This window comes from Ostrinia furnacalis, unplaced genomic scaffold, assembly GCF_004193835.3.
Source record: "Ostrinia furnacalis isolate ACB-3 unplaced genomic scaffold, ASM419383v2 OfSCF3854, whole genome shotgun sequence".
Lineage (NCBI taxonomy): Eukaryota > Metazoa > Arthropoda > Insecta > Lepidoptera > Crambidae > Ostrinia > Ostrinia furnacalis.
Window position 1 is genome coordinate 99,035 of NW_021134093.1, and position 22,848 is coordinate 121,882.

Sequence of the window (22,848 nt, forward strand, 5' to 3'; positions counted from 1 at the left end):
CCTCTCTTTATCATAATGATTTAAATAACAAGATTGTAGTTAACGATAAATACCTACTTACTACAGATAGTTTATGCTCGCAGCTTTGCGTGCTCAGGATGTATGGAGGTATTGTTAGAACTAGCTTTTTGTCTCTATCTACATGAACATAANAAGAACATAAGGTTAATTCCAATAAAATTAAAGTAATACAGTAGGCATTTAGATTCACTAGTCTTGACTGTTCATAGGACTTAGATCCATCATTCAAAAATCATTGATCACTTAGCAATTTACCATCCAATTTTCTTTGTAGCCGTTTATTTATGATCGACCGTCCTCCCATTATTTATTAATAATATAATCTTTAATACTCAATACATTTTACTGTTCACACTAGCGAGGCCTCAGCCTCATCAAAGCCTATTCAAGCCTATGGTAGGATTTTGTGTTTGACAAACACAAAATTTTACAAAGTTTGAATACAAATTCCGCAGTCTTTTGTCTGATATAACTTCGTGTCCATTGGTTATGTAATCGAGGCTATAGAGTTGAACTGATTTTAATCGCATAGAGCTTCAACTTCAGCAACTCTTTTATGATTAAATTAGCAAGATAAGCTTAATAAGGCTATACCGGTTACTGTCAACATTATCCAATGTCACAGATGGTAAGCCTGGCTGTCCGTAATGTCTCAGTGTGTTATACATCTAATTTATGATTTTAAGTTTTTTTTATATAAAAAACCTAAACTTTTTGATCTAAAAATCTAGATTTGGAGAAAAAATTGTCAACTTCATTTTATTTCTTAAACAAACAAAGTCGCGATCAAAATTAGTAATGAATATTCGAATTACGCAAGTGCGTTACGTGGATAGGCGCAACGTATGTCAATGTTAGGTGAACGCCCTTGACTGCGCCCGCGATTCCGAGGCGCACGAGTATTGATCACAGCACGTCAACAAATGGACATGAAGATTTTACAGGCTTATGAGGATTTTAGGACGGGGCTTCATAAACACCTGAGTTCTATTTCTGCTAATCTCTAGATCCAGTTTCATTGGTTATTAGTGGAAGTACCTTTGCGATTGTCAACTGTGTGTGGGCCCATTTTACTACAGCACCCTTACTTTTAAAGCTCTTTTCAATATTGTTGTTAATATGTTTTAACTTTATAGTTAAATATTAAATGCATGCAAGTAAGTATTTACGAGTTAAAATATGTTCGTAAATAAGTACGAGAATTTTGCCGACTAGATTATGGACAAACATGCAAAATTATGCAGATAAATTATTATTAAGCATAATTATTATGATTCAAAGTAGAATTACTCGTCATCACAATATTTATACATTTTCCCTTTGACCAGTCACCGTTTAAGTTGAAGTGCGAGCCACTTGGCCAGACAATTAACTTATTTTCCTGTAATTCATAACTTCTTCTATTTCCTTCTGATTTATTTCATTTCGAGACCAAAAAGTAAAATTTTCTACAACTAAAGTTTGAATTGGAAATCAAAATAAGCATTACTGACTGCACATACAGTATTGTGGGAGCACGAGATGAGAACTGTGCCTCCGTGAAGAAACAACAAATTATTTTATTCCACCATCGTGTGTGTACTTGTAAAACAAATCTGTGGTCTGTAATTGCATATGCCGCATACTAACGCCGGTGAAAGGTGAGGTTACGCCGTCAACCCACTTGCCCAACTTCCGCGGTAGCCACAAAATTTTGATAAGCTTGAAATTGATAATGGACACTCACGTACCCGTTGACATAAGCACGAACGACCTATAAACGTTTCGCAAATGATTTTATAGTTCTTACAAGCGTCCGCTGCTGAAACTTTGGAACTTGTAAGTATGCGGTAACCGTTGAGTCGCACGCATCAGATCAGCACACAACAAGTAAGGGCAACAGAACATTGATTTGATGCTAAACGAAGGTGCTTCAGATAAAATAAAATAAACAGTTTTGCAGTATCGTACATTGAGGTAATCTGCTGAGGGTTTCCTACTCCTCAGAGTCATGAGACAGATCTACATCGAATTTCTATCTATAGTCTGGTCTGTGAGCACGTAGAATTTTGTCCAATGACCCCAAGCTACCCATCCTTATCGCTCGCGCGTAATTATATTGCTGTCGCCACTGTGCGATGGGCGCCCGCAGTGAGTGTGCGAGAGCACAAAATTCTACGTGCTCACAGACCAGGTGATCCTTAATGCTGGTCTTCGAAAGACATCAGAGGTGGAAATGTGTAAAGCAATCGTTGTCATTTGACAGTTCATAACGTACGATTATTCTGTCAAACGCTTTGTTTAATTGACTTTATCGTACGTTATGAACTGTCAATTGATTACGATTGCTTTACACAATTCCACCTCAGAGTTAGTTAATTGAAACTATTTCATGCGCCAGTTTGTTATTAATATTTCAATAAACACTTCCTACCTGCTCCAGAAATGAAAAAATGTAAAAACGACAATGCACATTATGAAACAGATAGGTAGAGCTAGGCTTTAAATTTGTATAGGTTACCTAAAGTTTTTTTTTTAACTTACCTTGTGTTGTCGAACCTTTCAATCAAAGAAGGTTATGACAGCATAATTCGTGAGTTCGATGAGTTCATCTAAAAACTTCGTGATAAAGTTAAATATTCGACGAAATCCTTTTCAAATCGATTAACCATAACAATCAGTGTAATAACAGTAACTGACGTAATAATTTTTTCATCATGAAGCATTATGTTTTGTGCGTCAGTCCAGCCGGGGCACGTTTGCCGAAATCAAAATTACAGGAACAGATAAACTGAAGAACTAACACGAATTAACACGAATTTTACTTTCCGTTCCAAGTTCTAGGACCGCTTCGATTTAAGTAGATTTGAATTTCACTAACTAAATCTTCTCTAATAAATTCTCTAATAACTGACTTTGTTTTTTTTATTTTATATTTACGAAAGCTGACAGTGGGACAACAATATCTACATCTCTGATGCCTAGTTACTGGTAAGATCATCAATAATTGTCATCATTTTGAAAATGTAGGTAACTAGGTTTTGGTAGCTTTACAGGAACTTCACTATTTTATTTCCGTACATTCTAATCTAGTAATACCTAACTTATGAAATACGGAAATGTATAAACTGACATGCAAAAAATACTTTCAAAAAAGTATGATACAGCAAATTTGATCATATTCGTCTAATAAACATAAAGGTTGTTGAAATTAGTTATACAGCAAGTAGGCGTCAATGGAACCAGAAAGATAATAGCATGCATATGATTTCATGCACCGTTTGATAATGTTATTGTTACACCTCACGGTCAAGAGCTTGTCATTGGTAATGAGGTATCGTGTAACAGCAAGGTGAGAAATGTAACACGACGCGTGTGCCTAATGTTACATTGCGCCTTAACCACAGGATCACGGTAACGCCTCTGTGCGATTATTGATATTCGATACAGTCTCTTATCATGCGTGTGATTCTAGCGAGGCAAATCTAGTGTTGTGGCAGGTCAGAGCCCCGATTACGGTAACTTTTATAACGTCTACAATCCAGACGCGTTTCTGATTCTACGATACGATTGGTCAAAACAGCTGACGTACGCTGTTGAACGACCAATCGTATCGCAGAATCGAGAAGCGTGTCTGGATTGTTGACGGTAAAAAATACCGTAATCGGGGCTCAGTTAAGTAAATGTATGCGTTTGTTTACGAGTTTTGTTCTGCAGACAAAGAGATTCGTTAAAAATTAAATATTCTAGATACAAATCAGAGATACAATATGACTTAACATAGATAGAGATTTTAGATTCTACAGGGTGTTTGGTAAATGGGCATATGAGCCGACACTAACCCATGTTAACATGGGCATATAAATGGTATGACGAAGTCAGAAAATTGATATCTTCATTTTAACTATTTTAATTTTTATACAAATCGGAATTTATAAAATTTATTTTGTATGAAAATTTAAAAAAATAAAATGATGATATCAAATTTCTGACTTCACCATATCATTTATATGCCCATGTTAACATGGGCTAGTGTCGGNGAATTACTCGTCATCACAATATTTATACATTTTCCCTTTGACCAGTCATCGTTTAAGTTGAAGTGAGAGCCACTTGGCCAGACAACTTATTTTCCTGTAACTTATGAATTACAGGAAAATAAGTTAATTGTCTGGCAGTATGTTATGACTGCTTCTATTTCCTTCTGATTTATTTAATTTCGAGACCAAAAAGTAAAATTGTCTACAACTAAAGTTTGAATTGGCAATCAAAATAAGTATTACTTACTGACTGCACGTGCACATGCAGAGTATAGTGGGAGCACGAGATGGGAACTGTGCCTCCGTGAAGAAACAACAAATTATTTTATTCCACCATCGTGTGTGTACTTGTAAAACAAATCTGTGGTCTGTAATTGCATATGCCGCATACTAACGCCGGTGAAAGGTGAGGTTACGCCGTCAACCCACTTGCCCAACTTCCGCGGTAGCCACAAAATTTTGATAAGCTTGAAATTGATAATGGACACTCACGTACCCGTTGACATAAGCACGAACGACCTATAAACGTTTCGCAAATGATTTTATAGTTCTTACAAGACATTACAAGCGCGTCCACTGCTGAAACTTTGGAACTTTTAAGTATGCGGTAACCGTTGAGTCGCACGCATCAGATAAGCACACAACAAGTAAGGGCAACAGAACATTGATTTGATGCTAAACGAAGGTGCTTCAGATAAAATAAAATAAATGGTTTTGTAGTACCGTACATTGAGGTAATCTGCTGAGGGTTTCCTACTCCTCAGAGTCATGAGACAGATCTACATCGAATTTCTATCTAGAAGTCTGAAGTGATCCATAATGCTGGTCTTCGAAAGACATGAGTTAGGTAGTTGAAATTATTTCATGCGCCAGTTTGTTATTAATATTTCAATAAACACTTCCTACCTGCTCCAGAAATGAAAAAATGAAAAAACGACATTGCACATTATGAAACAGGTAGGTAGAGCTAGGCTTTACATTTTTAGAACATTTTTGTATAGGTTACCTAAAGGTTTTTTCAACTTACCTTGTGTTGTCGAACCTTTCAATCAAAGAAGCTATGACAGCATAATTCGTGAGTTCGATGAGTTCATCTAAAAACTTCGTGATAAAGTTAAATATTCGACGAAATCCTTTTCAAATCGATTAACCATAACAATCAGTGTAATAACAGTAACTGACGTAATATTGTTTTCATCATGAAAAATCATGTTTTATGCGTCAGTTCAGCAGACACGTTTGCCGAAATCAAAATAGAGGAATAGATAAACTGAAGAACTGACACTCTTATTTACGAAAACTGAGAGTGGGATAACAAATCTACTACAACTCTGACGCCTAGTTGGTAGACTGGTAAGATCATCAAACTGAAATAATAATGGTCATCATTTTGAAAATGTAGGTAACTAGGTTTTGGTGTAGCTTTACAGGAACTTTACTATTTTATTTCCGTACATTCTAATCTAGTAATACTTAACTTATGAAATACGGAAATGTATAAACTGACATGCAAAAAATACTTGCAAAAAAGTATGATACAGCAAATTTGATCATATTCGTCTCATAACTCATATACATACATATAAAGGTTATTAAAATTAGTTAAACAGCAAGTAGGCGTCAATGAAACCAGAAAGATAATAGCATGCATATGATTTCATGCACCGTTTGATAATGTTATTGTTACACCTCACGGTCAAGAGCTTGTCATTGGTAATGAGGTATCGTGTAACAGCAAGGTGAGAAATGTAACACGACGCGTGTGCCTAATGTTACAATGTGCCTTAACCGCAGGATCACGGTAACGCCTCTGTGCGATTATTGATATTCGATAGTCTCTTGTCATGCGTGTGATTCTAGCGAGGCAAATCCAGTGTTGTGGCAGGTCAGTTAAGTACATGTATGCGTTTGTTTACGAGTTTTGTTCTGCAGACAAAGAGATAGATTCGTTAAAAATTAAAGATACAATCTGACTTAAGATAGATAGAGATTTTAGATTCTTGATTATGTTGAGTGTTTAAAAAAATAACTTAGTAAAATCAATTTATTTAAAATTTTGTTCAAGATGCGACTCTAAACACTTTTTTTTTTCTAGATGCTTTTCTCTATTTATGTAAGATTTTCTTGAAATTCACCGTCTTTTTCTGAGGTCTTATTAATCCCAAAGCATCGTTTTCGATGAATTGACATTGAACTTACTAGAAATGAACAATGATTCAGAATATTGTGCAATGTTTCAGGTCAGAGAGACAAGCCGTTCGTGTCAGAAGAGGATATGAAGCAGAGGACCCCGCGCCCCGACATCCTGTCCGTGCCGCCCAACGCCAACTACTACGACGGGCTCAGGGAAGCTGAAACTAGGGTAAGAACGACAGATACAAAGCCTACCCAGTGATGAATTGAAACTTAATCATAGTATCGTTTATAATAGTCATATTAATTATGGTTAATTCAATGTTACANATGTTACAGTACCCCGTACATCCCGGCAACAGTATCGTAGGCATTGCAGACTCGATATCGAGCTCCAACAACAACGGGCTGGACAGCGCCAAGCAGAACTACCGCCCGCCCACCGGCTGGTCCACCGGCACCGGCGTCCAGTTCGGGCTCAAGAGAGACCCCACCGACCAGGACCACTTGGCGGGCGCCGCCTCCCAGGAACTCACCCCCACCTTCCAACCCACCCCAGAAGTACAAGACGACAACCAAAACAACAAAATCCCCACCCCTTCAAAATACTTCCAGCCTCCTATCCCAGACACCACCACAACAGAATACCCCGATATAGACATTAGAACCAAATCCGACGATCCAGTCTACAAATTCATCAAACGATTCGACCCGAGCTCGCCCGACTCCATCAAGACCGCCATGTCTAGATCTGAAATCATCGATCTGAATAAGCACCTTCCCGAAGGACAAGTCAGCTCGGAGGAAGACAGAACGCCGCGGAAGAATAAGGACGTTGGCAACTTCAATAAATTAGACAAGGATAACGATAAAGGTGTGACAGAAGGAACTAGATTCGATAGCATTAATTCCAAGCCGACGCCGACGGAACCGACTGTTAGTGTACGAGACAATCCGGCGGTGCCTACTCCAGATAGAATACTACTGCCGCCTAAATTAGACTTCTCAGAGCAGCCGTCGACTACTATGGGACCACCCGTGTACTACGAGTGGAAATGGGCTGTCCCCGCATTTGATCTGGAACCGCCCAAAGAAAGTAACGTTACGGTCAACAACACACAGGTCCAAGGAAAGACTGTAAGAGGGCGTAGTCCTTTCAGCGATGTGACTAGGCCTACCCCGGTCACGGTGGACCCCACCCCGAGTAACATAAACACGGAGTACAACATAAGTTCGTATTTCGTCCCCGACTATGTGTTTCCTCTTGATAAGCCGCACCCAGGTTATGAAGATGAGAATGCACAGACGTCTTTCCAAGTGAAAATTGCAAGGACTGGTCGCTCCAGCTACGGGGAGAACCCCGCTTGCCCCCAGTGCCACCCAGCCTACTTGGAACCTGGGACCTGCGAACCCTGCATTGTGAATCGGTAACCCACTGAAAAACCACTAATTTAATGTTAATGTGATGCCGACTAAATATGGGGCTATTTAGATAAGTATATTTAACTTTCATTGGTATACATTAATTTGTTACTTAGATGTCATAATTGTCGTCATCAGGATTAAAAATTAAAATTTCACCGTCGATCCTTATGTACTTTGTGATTTATTTTGTTTCCATATACTTCAAATTCTATTATTTTGTACATAAGTAAATCATAAGCTTGTGAATATCAACTCTAACGTAAGTTATTTCTAAGCTTTTGCAGATGTAATTTTATTTATCCAAACACAAAAGCCATAGGTTTATTTATGTCGTGTATGTAAGTAGGGACAATATTTACATAATTCATTAGTACAATAATTATTTAATTATTCCCAAAACCAGAATGAATGATAGATAATGTTCCACCTTTACAAATAATATTTAAGATCATGACTTTTGATGAGTTAATAATGAGTTACCAAACACATTAAGTTAATATTAATATTTAGTCTAATAAAGTCAGTGGATAAAGGGAAAAATAATGCTGTATTAACTAGCTAACGCATAGTTGATTTTTACTAAGTATTTATTTTAAACCCTACCTTAGGTAAAGCGTTGTTTTTCTCACTTTATCCACAGACTCTACCTAGAGACTAAGTAAACATAAGCCACAGTAAGAAATGTTTCAGTCATTTTGTATTTTAGCGGTCAGAGCATCGTTTCTGTACTACGCAACATAAATATCATATTTTTTAAATAAGTCATAATTTACAAAGTAACTAAAGCTGTTGTTGCTTAGTAAATGTAAGTAACCTACCAACAAAATGATAGTTTTAACCTCGTAAGCCCGGATGTGCCTCAGAAGGAACTGAAACTTTGTAGTCAGTAACGCCGAGACATTTTCGGAGGTGATTTCGAAGTATCGCCGGATGTGCCTTCAGAGGAACTAAAACTTTAGCGATAAATTTAAGTTCAAAAATTCGCGCCTATCGTAAAAAAAAGAGTGATACTCTATGGCTTAAACTATTCAAAATTAATTAATTAATTAAATTAATGTCACTGTCAAATTATCATTTTTCTTTGACAGGGTGGTTCGTCGGAGAAGACGTGATGAGCGATTAATTTTTTTTCTTCACGTAAACGTAGTTTAATTGCAAAACTGACCAGTATAATTTAAGTTAAAATACTGCTTAACAAGCAAAAAAATTATTTTTCCCAATTTGAAGTAGTTTTGTAAGATTTTTTTTCGTTTGAAAATAATAGTTCTTTGCAAGGAACATTCGGTCTTGATGGTGAAAGTATTGTTTTTGTATATTTTTTCTTTTAAGATGGAATTGAATATTGGACTTTTAAAATTATCATATGATTGAGAAAATTTACCATGAGAACATACTGATTTTTAGTTTAGTAAATATTATAATTAACATAAATATTCACTTTACTTCTTATAAATTCTAACCTATCATTAGTGTATATTATAAAACCGATAGTACTTTTAAAAGTACTAATTATGAAATATTAAATATAATTAAAACCGTTGTAACTTTTCAGTTACATTTATTAATATCATTATTGTATCTTTATGTAGTATTAATTTATTAAGAAGGTTACATTTATGCTTTGCTTTAAAGTATAAAATACAATTTATTTACTTTTTCTTTTTAAAGTCTGCAATACCGAATGTTCTTTTAAGAGAAAACATTTTTTTATTATTTTTCACCTAAATTAAGCTCTATGCACTATTATATAGGGCCCCTGAAAATATGAATGCAAAAGAAAATCTCTAACATAGAAATGTTTTTACTTGAAGTGCTCGGCGTTTACTACTACAAATTATTCGTTCTTCTGAAAGCACATTCGGCGATACTTAGAAGTCGACAATATTTACTCTTCGGTCTTACGAGGTTAAGTATACGATAGAAACAAAATGTGTATAATAATTTTAAAATGATAGATTAATTAAGATTATTTAATTGTAATGCATTTTGTACCATTTACATGTTTTTATCTGATTATTTTATAGATTTATATTTGAAAAATCAATGTAAGCTCTCATCCGGGCACATGCCATGTAACCTTAAAGCTTCCACTGCTTCATCAAACTCTGGCAAGCTTTATTATACATTAATATTTATGTAACAATTAAATTAGTTTGCCATTTTCAATAAAGTTACCTTTTGAATAAAAATTACTGAATTAAAAGTGTCTGTATTTACTTACCTGCAATTTATTTGATCACAGAAGTGACATTATGTAATTATTATTTTGAATTGAAATAAGTAAGACAATATTAAAATAATATGCTTACTTATTTGTAAAAGATTTATCTTCAGATTATATTTAACAATGTATTAGGTACTTAATTAAATTTTATATGTTTACATTGCGATGTGCCTAAATAATAATAATAAAACTTACAAAATAAATCGCATTTTTATTCTTTATTTAACTACTTAATGTTAATACTTAATACCTTAGATTAATAAAACCTTAATACCTTATTTATTTGTGTACAAAATATTAAAATTCAAGGTGTTTATTTAAATAGGGTATGAAGCTGTTTGAAATAGAACGCTACGAACGAACGCTTTAGGGCTGATTTTACCATCGTCGGATAACTTATAACATAAGTAAAAGGCTGTAAAAGGTATTTTAATTTGAAGAAAGTTGGACCTGGGGGGTGACTGGCCCGCTACAAGCATAGAGCATGGCTACAGGTAGGAAGTTTTGGAGGAACTTACTTGGCCAACGCTGCCGGTCGACACTTATTTGCAAGTCCTGGTTTTGAAGTTTGTCCGGCCGGGACTTACATCCAATAGACTTTACGAATCTTGTTGCACACACGCTGCACAATTCACAACATCTTTCGTGAAAACAACGGGTTTTGACACTATTGTTGCGGTTTTTCACTCGCACGCGCGCGCCATTTACTTTGAATGTCGTTGGTAGTTCCCGCGTCTTCTACTTTTGATACGAGTAGCGCTCTCTCGTGGCGTGTTTGCGTACTCGTTGTTGGTTGGCCAAAGACTTTGGAATAGGGGAATAGGCCATTAATCATAGACTACAGAGTAATAATAATGTTAAAAAAAACAGCACGCACTGTCATCTAGTCTGTGGTTCACCAATCACCACGACGTTTTTGACGCGAACTCATGCCAAAAAAAAGCAAAAAACCATTCAGTATTTTGACAAAAATGCAACAACAGTGAAGTGAAACTGTGTTTATAGTAGAACTAAAACTAGAATGTCGTGCGACTGATTAAAAGTGCTAGTGTTCGTTTAATACTTTTTAAAGATAATATTCCTAAACTACTGTGCTATTTTTGTCAAGTCGCTTTAGAGCTGTGTTCTCGGACCTAATAATCTTTTTGGATTGGAATCTAACAAAATGAGTAAAGCTAATGCGCTAGCGGGTTTAATTGGCAATTACGGTGACTCAGATGATGATTCTGATGACGGAGGAGATAACTCAAAAGCGAAAAGTAAAGGCAATTTAACTGGTCCTGGTGCTCAATGCTTTGCTGGCCCACCGCCCCCGGGGACCGCATACGCAGCAGAATCTGGTGCTATCCATCCGGCTCCGATTCCACACTGTCGTGAGTAAAATCCCTGTTTGTCAATAATACTGCATATTATTATAACCTACAAATGTATTGCTTTCTAGAGCAATTAATTGGCTCTAGAAAGTTAACGGTTGGTCCTAGAAAAAAAGGTTATCTGAAGATTAGTCTTATTTTTATCTATTCTAAACATTCCCGGCAAAAAAAGCCAAAAATTCAAAAAAAAAAATTTTTTCATAAAAATTTTTCTAAGTCTCGTGCCCCATAGCGCCCCGTTTCCTATACACTGACCCAAGTTACTATTCAATGTTTTCAAGGATTAAATCGCATCAAATAACGCGAGATGACCATCAAAATGCGTTTTAATAAATGACACATTATAATCATTGTTTCGTAAGTTTGTGAAATAACTTCCAAAGTTGCATCTGATATTTTGATCTATATATATAAAAATGAAACCCGTTTCGCGTTGTCACGGCATCACGTGTGAACGGCTGAACCGATTTCGATAATTCTTTTTTTTAAATGTTTGTGGAAGTCCAAGGATGGTTCTTACGGAAAAAAATATTAAGAAAATCTCTCAGAAAGATTGATATAAGGCGGTACGAAGTTCGCCGGGTCAGCTAGTTATTGAATAAATATTGTGCAGATTAGTAAACAGATTCTAATAACTGATAACAATATTATTCTATGATAAGTTAGAGTTCTCTTTGGTATTTCTTTGTGAATATAAATATTTCTATGTACTGTAACTGTATAATAAATAAATAAATTTTGCTTTATTCAATGATCATCAACAGAATAAAATACCATGACTGCTTATAATACCACAACTGCCAATTACATTGGTACAATAAATAAAGTTTTGACTGTTGTGAGGTGCTTTTCTAATATATTTTATGCCATATTACGTAATTTTTTCTTTCTTTAAGCTTGTAGGTATATTTATTAGTAGGTGTATTAATGTAATCTAATCAAATTTCAGCCTGGTCAGCATGCTATGATGAGAACAGTGGCTTCACATATTACTGGAACCAAGTTACAAATGCAGTGACTTGGGAGGCTCCTCCTGAATATCTATTAGCTTTGAAGCTGGCCCAACAACAATTACATACTTCTGGTAAGATATTTTTGTTAAAATACTTTTGGTTTTGGTGCAGTAAATACACAGTATCAAATAAGATAACTAAGTCAATATGGTCTCAATCAAATAAGTGAGAAAGTTGGTAATAACAAAACTGAGCCCAAACCATTAGTTCCTTCAAGTTCCTAGGTGTAGGTATTGATTATTTTACAATAAATATTCTTTTGAAGAATTTTGAATTGTTAGCCTGCTTATCTTGCGTGACTGTTAAGACAATTATCACACATTATTGTATAATTTCAGGAGCTACAGAAGTATCAGCTGAAGAGTGGCAGTTGTACCAGCAAGCCTTAGCTGAGAAACAGAATACACAGACCAAAGTGATATCGAAACCTCCCGCTGTCAAGCCTGTTAAGAAAACTACTACTCCCACAGACAAACCTACCAAAGCTGGTAGCAAACGGAGAGCTAGTGATGTGGATGAAGAGTGAGTATATTTAAACAGTTGTTTATAATAGTAATGATAATGAATGTGTAATTAATTTCGATTGTTACGTCAGTTTATTTTATACGTACTTATTCTTATTCTAAAAATAATTTTAATATTATTTAACCATTTTATTTACAGCAAAATAGAATTAATCACATCATATCACAACTCTGACTCTGATTCTAATGATGAGCAAGAGAGTCCAGTGAAATCTCCACCCAAACCACCACCGGCTACGACGCCTAAGCCACCAAAACTGCCCAAAGTTCAAACTAAAAAGTCAAAGAGCAAATCGCAACCGAAAGAGTTTGGACCGGCTCTGCCACCAAATCAGGAATACACAGTCCCTATTGGACCAGAGATTCCTCCTGAGTTCTTAGTAGAGACACCTAAAGAAGTCAAAGAGACGCCACCTGCACCCGTTATAGAAGAGGTAATTGGATTTTTGTAGCACAAATAACTCAGATTTTTTTAACGATTAATTTATTTTCTTTTTAAAGTTTCCTTTCTTATGATGAGTTTCTGCACCTGAAAATGCTAAAAGTATGACATTCTAATTCTTTTGAGAGTGTCTAGGTGAAGATTTATTTACTTTAGTATTTACTCCACCATTTGTGATCATTTCATTTATCTCAAAATGCTAATGATTGCACATGGCTTTCTTAGTGATCTTATTCATGCATTTCTGCCATAATTTGTACAACAAATTATTTCAGAAGTCCTAGTAAGATAAATACTGTTCTCAAAATTATTGGATTTGTCATCAAGCAATGTGATGGTTAAGTTTTCAATCTGATAAAACTAGAATTTTAGGATCTTTAAGAAATTATCAGCAGAAATTATGACGTTATTTTTATTCTTTCAGACATCAACATCCACTCCAACACCGACTGAAAACGATGACAGTCAAGATGAATCGTTATTGCTAACAAACTGAAAGACAAAGCTAAACTCCTTGAAAAGCTTGGTGGTGAGCTACCGGCAGAATTACAAGAAATAATTCGATCAGAAACAAATTCAAAAGCATCCTCTCCCCTAGTAGTTCATGAAGGAAATGATACAGAAACAGATAGCAGGTCTATCGGAGATATTGATGATTTATTAGAACAAATTGAAAAGAAAGAATTGCCTAAAGTAAAAAATAAAATTGACATCTTCAGTGAAGAAGTGAAAACAAGTGATAGTGCAAAAAATTCGCCTCGTAGCAATGGAAATGTGTCTCCACCTGGAGAAGAAATCAAACCGTTATTCCCTAGTAGTAAGAATATAGTAGATGCGCCCACAANCCGTTACCGTGCGAATCCCACTGTGCTCCGTGTCAACTTAACTGGACATCCTTCATCGTGCGTGTGTCTGTGATTCTACCGCTGCCGTGCGATAAAAACAAAGCTGATACCGGCGTTTCTGTACTAAGACTTGAAATCATTTGGATACAAATATGCCGCTTCATCGATCGCCAACACCTTCGAGCTCCAACTCAGGCCCGCAGGTACAGTCAGAACCCGACATACCGTCAAGAATAGGACGTGAGATTGAAAGCTCTTTCGTGAGCGTCGTACGTAACAAGCGTCTACGCATGGATAAAACAATACCAATATCTCCCCCCCAAGACAAGGATGATGATCGATTTTCTGAATTCAAAGATGAGATTAGGGACATGCTCGCATCTTGGAGACGTGAGCAGGACTCGGTTTTTGCATCTTGGAGAAACGACCAGGACTCGGTGCTAAAAAAAAATTGTCTCGGATATAGGGGAAGTTAAGGTAAAATGTAGTGACATCCAAAAATGTCACCAGGAACTCGAAAAATCATTAGAATTTATACATGGACAATACGAAGAATTGCAAACTAGAATAAAAAATCTGGAAAGAGACGAGAAGGAAAACCGAGACTGCATACTGTCGTTAGAGACTAAAATCCAGGAGCAACAGCGGATGTCTCGCTCCGCCACTGTTGACCTTCGCAATATCCCCCAGAGTGAAAAGGAGACAACTGCAGATCTTACAAAAATTGTATGCAGTATCGGAAATGCCATAAACTCTAAACTTGAGCCAGAGGACCTTAGAGATATCTATAGAGGATCTGGAAAACCTGGTACAAACAGAACTATAGTAGTGGAGTTCAATAAGGTGCAAAAGAAATATGACTTATTAACCTCTGTACGTAACTTCAATAGATCTCGTGGACCGGCAGACAAACTAAATACTCAACACATAGGAATGACAACGGACAAGACTCCCATCTACATCGACGAACATCTGTCAGCTTCGATCAAAAAGCTTTACTTCGAAGCCCGTACCTACGCTAAGAAGAATGGTTATAACTACTGTTGGACCTCGAATTCCAAGGTGTTTCTTCGCAAGGAACACGGTTCGAAACAAATCCACGTTAAATCGGAACAGTGCTTACGTGATCTTGAAAGTGGTCAATGACTATCTGTTTTTTCCCATTTTTTATTTGCTGTCAGATAATATCTTAGTGTCACAGTTCTTAAATAATAGTAAAGTACCTGTAAGCTGTCTATTGCATAAATGTAATACTGATTGTAAAACAAGACATCCACTTTGTTCACACACAAAACACAAACACAACACACATCAAACAAAATACATAATAACCTATCCATCACATACCACACCACATACACACATTCTAGGGAAAAGTGATTATAGCAAACATTCAATATTTAATTATGTTTTCCTTTCGCATACTTCTGGTGGCCATTACCTTGCAGACCTGCTGCTCTTTTTATTTCTTATTTTAAAACAATTTAATAATTGCAAAACTCCTAATCGAAAATCTGAAATGCCTAATATTCTTAGCTTGGGCGAACCCATAATATTGCAGAAAAAGATGACGCATAGTTAATTGTCACGGAGCTTGAACTAAACAATATAACCAATGAGCTAGACTCATTTAATGTTGCTGACTCTCTCAGATGTCAACCAGGTCAATGTCTACAAATATTAGGTAATCCGAATAAGCATCTCAAAATAATTCACATGAATATTAGGAGCATTAACAAAAATATTGATCAGTTCACGGCTATGCTTTGTACTACGAAGCTCAACCTTGATATTGTAATTTTAAGCGAGTGTTGGCTTAAGAATATAAATAAAATACCACAGATAGATGGATATAGTTCATTTCATACCTGTAACAACAGACTGCAGAATGACGGTGTAGTGATCTATGCAAAACAAGGTCTAAATGTTTCCGTGTGGGAACCCAGATTCGAGGACGGTAACTGCTTAGTTTGTACAATAGATGACAAATTTGCATTTATAGGCATCTATAGATCCCCTTCATACTCTAATATAGACAACTTTATATCTAGTTTAAACAATCTTGTCCTTAGTCTCGACACATATAGAAACATTTCTCTGTTGGGGGACCTAAACATCGACATTAAAACCAATAACAATGACAGATTCTCTAATTATTACCTTACTTCTACCGCAGCACTTGGTCTGCTACCGGCCCATACGTATCCTACACGCTTAGAAAACTGTTTAGATCATATACTTTTGAAATCAAATCTACCTTCTAGAGCTCTGATTCTGGACTGCATGATAACTGACCATTTGCCAATTGTGCTGTGCCTTGAAAGTGGCCCCCTTAAAAACTCTAAAACACTTAGAACAATTGTTAAAACAGACCACGAATCCATNGCCCACAACTTCATTATTTCCTAGCTCTGCAAACATACAAGAGAATGGTATTGATAAAGAGGTGAAAGAAAATCCGATTGTCACTGAAAAGAAAGGTACGAATTTGTACCTTATGGGTGCTGGGGAGACCGTAGAAAATACTTCCAGAAAGAAGTTAAGAATATCGAATTCGGTATTGCCACCAAAGAAGGTTGAGACTCCAGCGTATACTACGAAATATTCACAGTTCATTGAAGGTTTTACGAGTGAAAGGACCGGATTAGGTTTCAGTAAAGATGATACTGAGTCTGATACTAGTACAAAGAAAACAAACACAATAAGTTATGGCAACGGTTTGATGTTTACGAAAGGAGAGATTTTGAACGAGGACAAGAAAGATGAAGATCTGGATGACATGTCGGAACTGGTGGAGTCCAAGCTGAAATATTTGAATCAGTTGCAGCCAAATCCCGTGTCTCCAGTGCAAGAGATGATGATTCAGATGCAGGTATGTATCATTACCCCTACTCTTCCCGCGGGTGTCGTAAGAGGCGACTTAGGGACTACACATCAAACAGAGAATGGGCAGCAGCGCTCTCTGAAAAACATCAATCTTTTAAACTGCTATCTCCAACCCGCCTGCCAAGCGTGGAGATTATGGCAAAACCCTCCACTATAGTGGAGGAGGCTCATAGTCCAGAAGTGGACTGTAAAGGGCTGTTGATGATGTATCATTTCATATTTTTACCTTGGACATTAGTTTTTTAAGCTTAAAAAAGCTATGATTTCAGTTTTATGTGTTAAGGGTGTCAATAAGACTTATTAAGAAGTCTTTCTGTTCATTCATCTTTCGGGGCCATATCCTATAGTTTAATTCTAAATTGTCTTACAAAGAAACAAACACATTTTTAAGCAATTAAAGTTTTAGTCGATCTCGCTGGGCTGAAAAAATTAACATTCAATGGGAGTTCGGCGTTGCTCCTGGGTATATTTCTGAGACAGGCGTATCTTAACTTAGACTGCGCGCAAACGAGATATCTATTACAGCCACTTGTGGCTGGCGATAAGCTATAATACATGACATGACTTTTAACATGTGTTGTATGGTATCGCTGCATGCGTGTGCTGTCCACTCGCGACTTGTAACTTAGCGTGTCACCGCCTCATCGGTGACGGCCACTCGTGGCAGCAATTAACCACACGTTTGCGCGGTACCAAACGTGGCACGTTATAAAGCCTTTTCCGTGAGCACGTAGAATCCCTTTTTTCATACAAATGTTTTTTCCCGCTAACTCCCGTTCCCGTGGCAATTTCGGGAATTCCTTTCTTATTGCACCTCTACGGTACCTAAGCTACGTCCCTTCCAAATTTCAAGTGCTTACGTTTAGCCGTTCAGGCTGTGCGTTGATATGTCAGTGAGTCAGTTTGTTTCTCCTTTTATACAGGGTGGAATTTTGTAATGCCACCTGAAGGAAAAGTACTATTAAAACTGTAGATAGAAATTTTTACTCAAAGAAAACATTCCTTTATTTTTTTAAAGAAATAGAACTGCATTCAAAGATTTTCGAATTTTTTTCGAAAATTTACCCAGGTGGCATTGCAAAATTCCACCCTGTATATTTAGATTTATAGTTCCAAAATACTGAACTGTCCTATCCATGACATTGACAGCTGGGCGCCAAGTCAATGCCGGATCGCTGGTTCCGATTTTTGCCATGTTGGAAATCATATGCTCTGATTCTGGACTGCATGATAACTGACCATTTGCCAATTGTGCTGTGCCTTGAAAGTGGCCCCCTTAAAAACTCTAAAACACTTAGAACATTTGTTAAAACAGACCATGAATCCATCAAAAGAGCTCTCACTAATGCTGACTTTACTTCTGTAATATGTACCCTGGATGCAGACCAAGCAGCTGATCGGTTAGTATCCATTATTACCAACATTATTAATGCACACACAATAACGGTTGTGACAACTCGTAGGAAAAATATTCTAAAACCCTGGATCACACCAGGCTTACTGCGATGCATTCAAAACCGGGATAAAATTCATAAACAGCTACGTCACGATCCAGAAAATCATATAGTCAAAGTTACCTATAAAAGGTACCGCAACTTTTTGAATAATCTTCTTCATAAATTAAAGCGTGAATATCAAAGATCTGAGTTTAATAAGGCTAAAAATAACCCTAAAGCTATGTGGAAAGTGGTAAAAGAAGTGACTCACTCTACTGGTAACGCAGAACCTCCACGTGAACTTCTAGCTAAAAACAGCGATCCTCAAATTGCTTTAAACTCTGTAAACAAGTATTTCGTCAATATAGCAAATGATCTAGCTGCTAAGATAACTCCTCCAATTACAACCTCGCCATCGGTTCTCGTTAATCCAATAAACTCTCTGGCACTTACCGAGGTTGATTTCGGGGAGGTGGAGCGCATTATTATGGGTCTGCGAGATGAATGCTCTTCTGGCTGGGATAAAATCACTCCGACCTTAGTAAAAACTTGCAGGAATGTTCTGATACCACCAATTACGCACATGTGTAATCTTTCAATTTCTACCGGTGTCTTCCCTAGGATACTAAAAAGAGCACTTGTTAGTCCCATTTTTAAGCAGGGGGATAAAAATGATGCGGCTAATTACAGGCCAATATCTGTCCTGCCCGTTCTCTCGAAGGTCTTGGAAAGGATATTAAACAATGCTCTAGTTAAATTTTTGGATAAATATAACTTGATAGCAAAAAATCAATTCGGCTTTAGATCTGGAATCTCCACTGAGGACGCTGTCGCTAGTCTCACAAGTGAAGTAGTAAACAAGCTTGACGGCAAAAAGAAGTGCTTCGGTGTTTTTCTTGATCTTTCCAAGGCCTTCGACACGGTCTCAATTCCCATCTTGATCGATAAGTTGGAATCCCATGGCATACGTGGTCGGGAGCTTAGCATCTTTCGAAGTTATCTTCTGCACAGGGAACAATGCGTCAAGATCGGCCCGTACGTTAGTGACATTCTGTCCATAGACTATGGCGTCCCACAGGGCAGCATACTGGGACCTACCCTCTTCCAGATATATGTCAACGATCTGTGCAAACTTAAAATACCAAACTGTAGTGTATTCGCTTACGCAGACGATACTGCACTTTTGGTATATGGCAATGACTGGAGGAGTGCTAAGCAATATGTCCGGGCTGCTCTGGAAAAGGTGACTGACTGGCTTTCAACAAATCTTCTCACCTTAAACTTAAAGAAGACACATATTCTCCCCTTTTACATCTCATCTACCTCCTCTCCACCAACCGATGCCTGTAATATTGTCGTGCACACCTGCAATTTGCCGTCAGCATCGTGTGGATGTCACCCATTAAACATCACTCACAACGTAAAATACCTTGGGGTCATTATTGATTCAAACCTAAAGTGGCGTCCACAGATTGAAACTTTGAATGGTAGGGTGCGCAAGTTAATTTATATATTTAAGACCATCAGACACTTGGTCGACCAGGAAACCATCAAAATTATATATCTTGCTTTATGCCAATCTTTACTGTCTTACTGCATCCCGGTCTGGGGAGGTGCTGGCAGTACCCTGATGCTGAATTTGGAGCGGGCCCAAAGAGCCATCTTAAAGGTAATGACTCACAACCGCATTAGATATTCTACCAACCTGTTATACTTGGACTGCCAGGTCCTCACAGTTCGGCAACTTTTCATTCTTCGAAGTATTTTGCGAAGACACGCCTCTCTTCCTCTTGATAAGGATGTCCTTAATCACCGACGAGCCTCAACTCACGTGTGTCCCACGATAAAATGCCGTACTGCCTTAGCTAGACGTCAATATGCAGCCCTCTCCTCAATTATATACAACAGGATACATAAGTCTACACATATCTATACTCTCAATAGATTCGAGGTAAAAAAGAAAACTANCACACACACACACATAAAATGTTCTGTAAAATCGCTCCTATTCATATCACCTTAATGTTATTTTATGTTACCAGCTGAAATTTCCATGTTATAGTCCTAGCATGTAAAATTTAAATATTTCTATGTTAGCCCACAAATGTCGAGGAATCACTGACACTGAAAATACAGTATTTTTACTAGTTTCGGTGTCAGGGTTCACCCCTTGTTAGATCCAAATATTTAACTGAATAAATTTATTTATTATTTATTTATTTATTATTATTAAAATATTATTGGTACAATTGACCCGTTGTAGGGGTCAATTGTAACATGAGACATCGTACAGTTCAAATTCGTTTTTCATTAAGTATTCGAAAGAATAGTTCAACTCTGCATGCTTAAATTTGTAGCTTAAGAGTCTAGTTTTTACAGAATCATAACAGAATAAGTTATATTTCATTAGATTTCTCAATATTGAACAATTTCCAAAAAATGGTACTATTGTCCCCGGTCTACCCTACTGAGGCGACAATCAACGGTTCCAGCATCAGTACCTCTAGCATGAACAACTTTCGTCTTCGAATCGTTTGCGTATTCGACAAAATTCGATACTCAACCTTCGAATTAAACGATAACGTGACAATTTTGATTGTCAAAATAAGTTTAGTGCAACCATTTCTCATACTGAGTTCACATTACAGGAGGCGTGGTGTGAGTTTACGTCAAACGAATTCGATTCGATATCGACTGCGTAAAATGTTACATAATATGTATGACGGATTGTACAGCGCCCCTAGCGGAAACTTTCAAGTACTAAAATTTTCATATTTTTCTTAACGCGCTCACTAGTGAGGACGTTGATGTAAACTCACACTCAGCCCACAGACTACTATTTGAGAAGCCGCTGATTCCATGTCCAATGGGAGGTTATTGTGGTGAACACAGTTCTAACATTTGCTATCCTCTAGCTAACGACAATACGTAACAAACGGCTAATTGTTTGTGGACCACCATTTTCTAAACTTCATTACAGGTAAGCAAAAAAAAGCACAGGCAAGGCTACATATTCACCATTAAGCACGAGCAACCGAAAAAGGGGTAAACTCCCAATATAGCGCCAACCCACGTAAAAATAAACGATTAATAAAATTAATGAATTTTGGAATTTGTTCTTGTACTGTCAACAGCACATGAGAGCATATTTTTGTGTGTGCAAAAACACCCTAAAAACAACTGAACAAGGTACCATATTGTTTACCTTGATGTCCCTTCGTCCGTAGTCGTTTGTTTTTAGGGCCCTAACTCCATTATGGCTAAAATGTTCCTGAAATTGGATCCAAACATCAAATTAGCATTTCTTCAAATTAATAATGACGCTCGCTTTGTCCGTTTCAATTTGACGTAACAGCGGGGAAACGGAAATGAATATTTCGTTCGTACGCACGTTGATATTGAATAAGATCAAAAGCTTTTGAATAGATTGAACATTCTGTTATTTGATTCACCCACTCGAACCACTTGGATGTTAATGTCGAAGCAAGTCTTACTTATTAAACAACGATGGTAGTCTAGTAGCTTTTTTTTAACTTTTTTCGCAATTTCACCACTGGAGATGGATGGATGGATTGTAGCTACACTACAGCAATTTAAGTTTTAAGTAATCGTTCTTCTAACATTATAGAAATGCTGTTCCGAATAAATGATATATTATAGCAAAAGCGTTTTTATTATTATAGACGCAACAAGTGTGTATGATCCAGCGTTTGCTCTTGTATCGCGTTAAGATATTAAGTCGATAATATCCGTGGGCTTCCTTAATGGGATGTGGGCAGTGTGACGTCACAAGCTTCGTGACAATCTGGTGTGCTTCTAATTATTCTGTTTAATAGCCTTGCAGATATAATTAGACCAGCACTCCGTTCTGGACTCGTGGAAGACGTTATTCTAGCCAACTATAATGTGAAAGATTTTATCAGAGGCAGTTAGGTATAGGCAACGAATAAACAAGTTTGTTTTATGAAATACTTAAGTGTTTTTATATATCTTCTTCTAGGACTATGGAGACTGTAGTCCTAGTAACACTGCGTCAGGTTTCGGTCCATTGTAAGCGTCCCTACGTTACAATTCGCCTCCCAATCTGTATTCTATTTGATAACAGAATTCCAGTTACTTTTGGGGGGTTATTTTATGACAAACTGAAAATTATCTGAGACTAGTGGTTTTTATAAGTAACTAAATGAAATGCCTAAAACCCTTTTTGTATTTTGGAAAGAGTTGATCTATTAAGGATGGTAGAATAGAAATCTATTCTATTCGGGAAGGTACCCATTGTCAGGAAAGACTTTCCAAGAAGTTATCTTGCCCAACCATTTTCCTGAAATCTATTTGCAGAGCAGCTTCTATGAAACACCCATTAAGTTCAAAGAGGTAATAAAAGGCTATAACGTTTACATCATGGAAAACATGAAAACTGGAACCATTGGGTTTGCAGATCTTTGCCTAGTCGTGTGAGCTGTTGTACCCTGCAGTTCTACTGCGAAACGCCGTTTACGTAGTTTGT

General features: G+C 37.0%; 2 protein-coding genes across 4 annotated transcripts in view; both read left to right on the plus strand.

Annotated features, from left to right (window-relative positions):
- js (jiangshi) overlaps positions 1-9,625 on the plus strand; it is a 72,231-nt gene extending 62,606 nt beyond the window's left edge. For all 3 annotated transcript variants that reach the window (XM_028312264.1, XM_028312262.1, XM_028312265.1), the window contains 3 exons: positions 6,281-6,402; positions 6,513-8,432; positions 9,505-9,625. In XM_028312264.1, the coding sequence (XP_028168065.1) occupies positions 6,281-6,402; positions 6,513-7,604 (1,214 nt within the window). In that variant the 3' untranslated portion in view covers positions 7,605-8,432; positions 9,505-9,625. The remainder of the gene's footprint in view (positions 1-6,280; positions 6,403-6,512; positions 8,433-9,504) is intronic.
- Positions 9,626-10,721: 1,096 nt separating this feature from the next.
- LOC114358329 (uncharacterized) overlaps positions 10,722-22,848 on the plus strand; it is a 31,986-nt gene continuing 19,859 nt past the window's right edge. The window contains 11 exon segments of the mRNA XM_028312261.1: positions 10,722-11,195; positions 12,145-12,279; positions 12,547-12,730; positions 12,872-13,166; positions 13,599-13,659; positions 13,662-14,018; positions 16,413-16,891; positions 18,055-18,305; positions 18,546-19,584; positions 19,813-20,010; positions 21,322-21,386. Coding sequence (XP_028168062.1) covers positions 10,988-11,195; positions 12,145-12,279; positions 12,547-12,730; positions 12,872-13,166; positions 13,599-13,659; positions 13,662-14,018; positions 16,413-16,891; positions 18,055-18,305; positions 18,546-19,584; positions 19,813-20,010; positions 21,322-21,386 — 3,272 coding nt within the window. The 5' untranslated portion in view covers positions 10,722-10,987.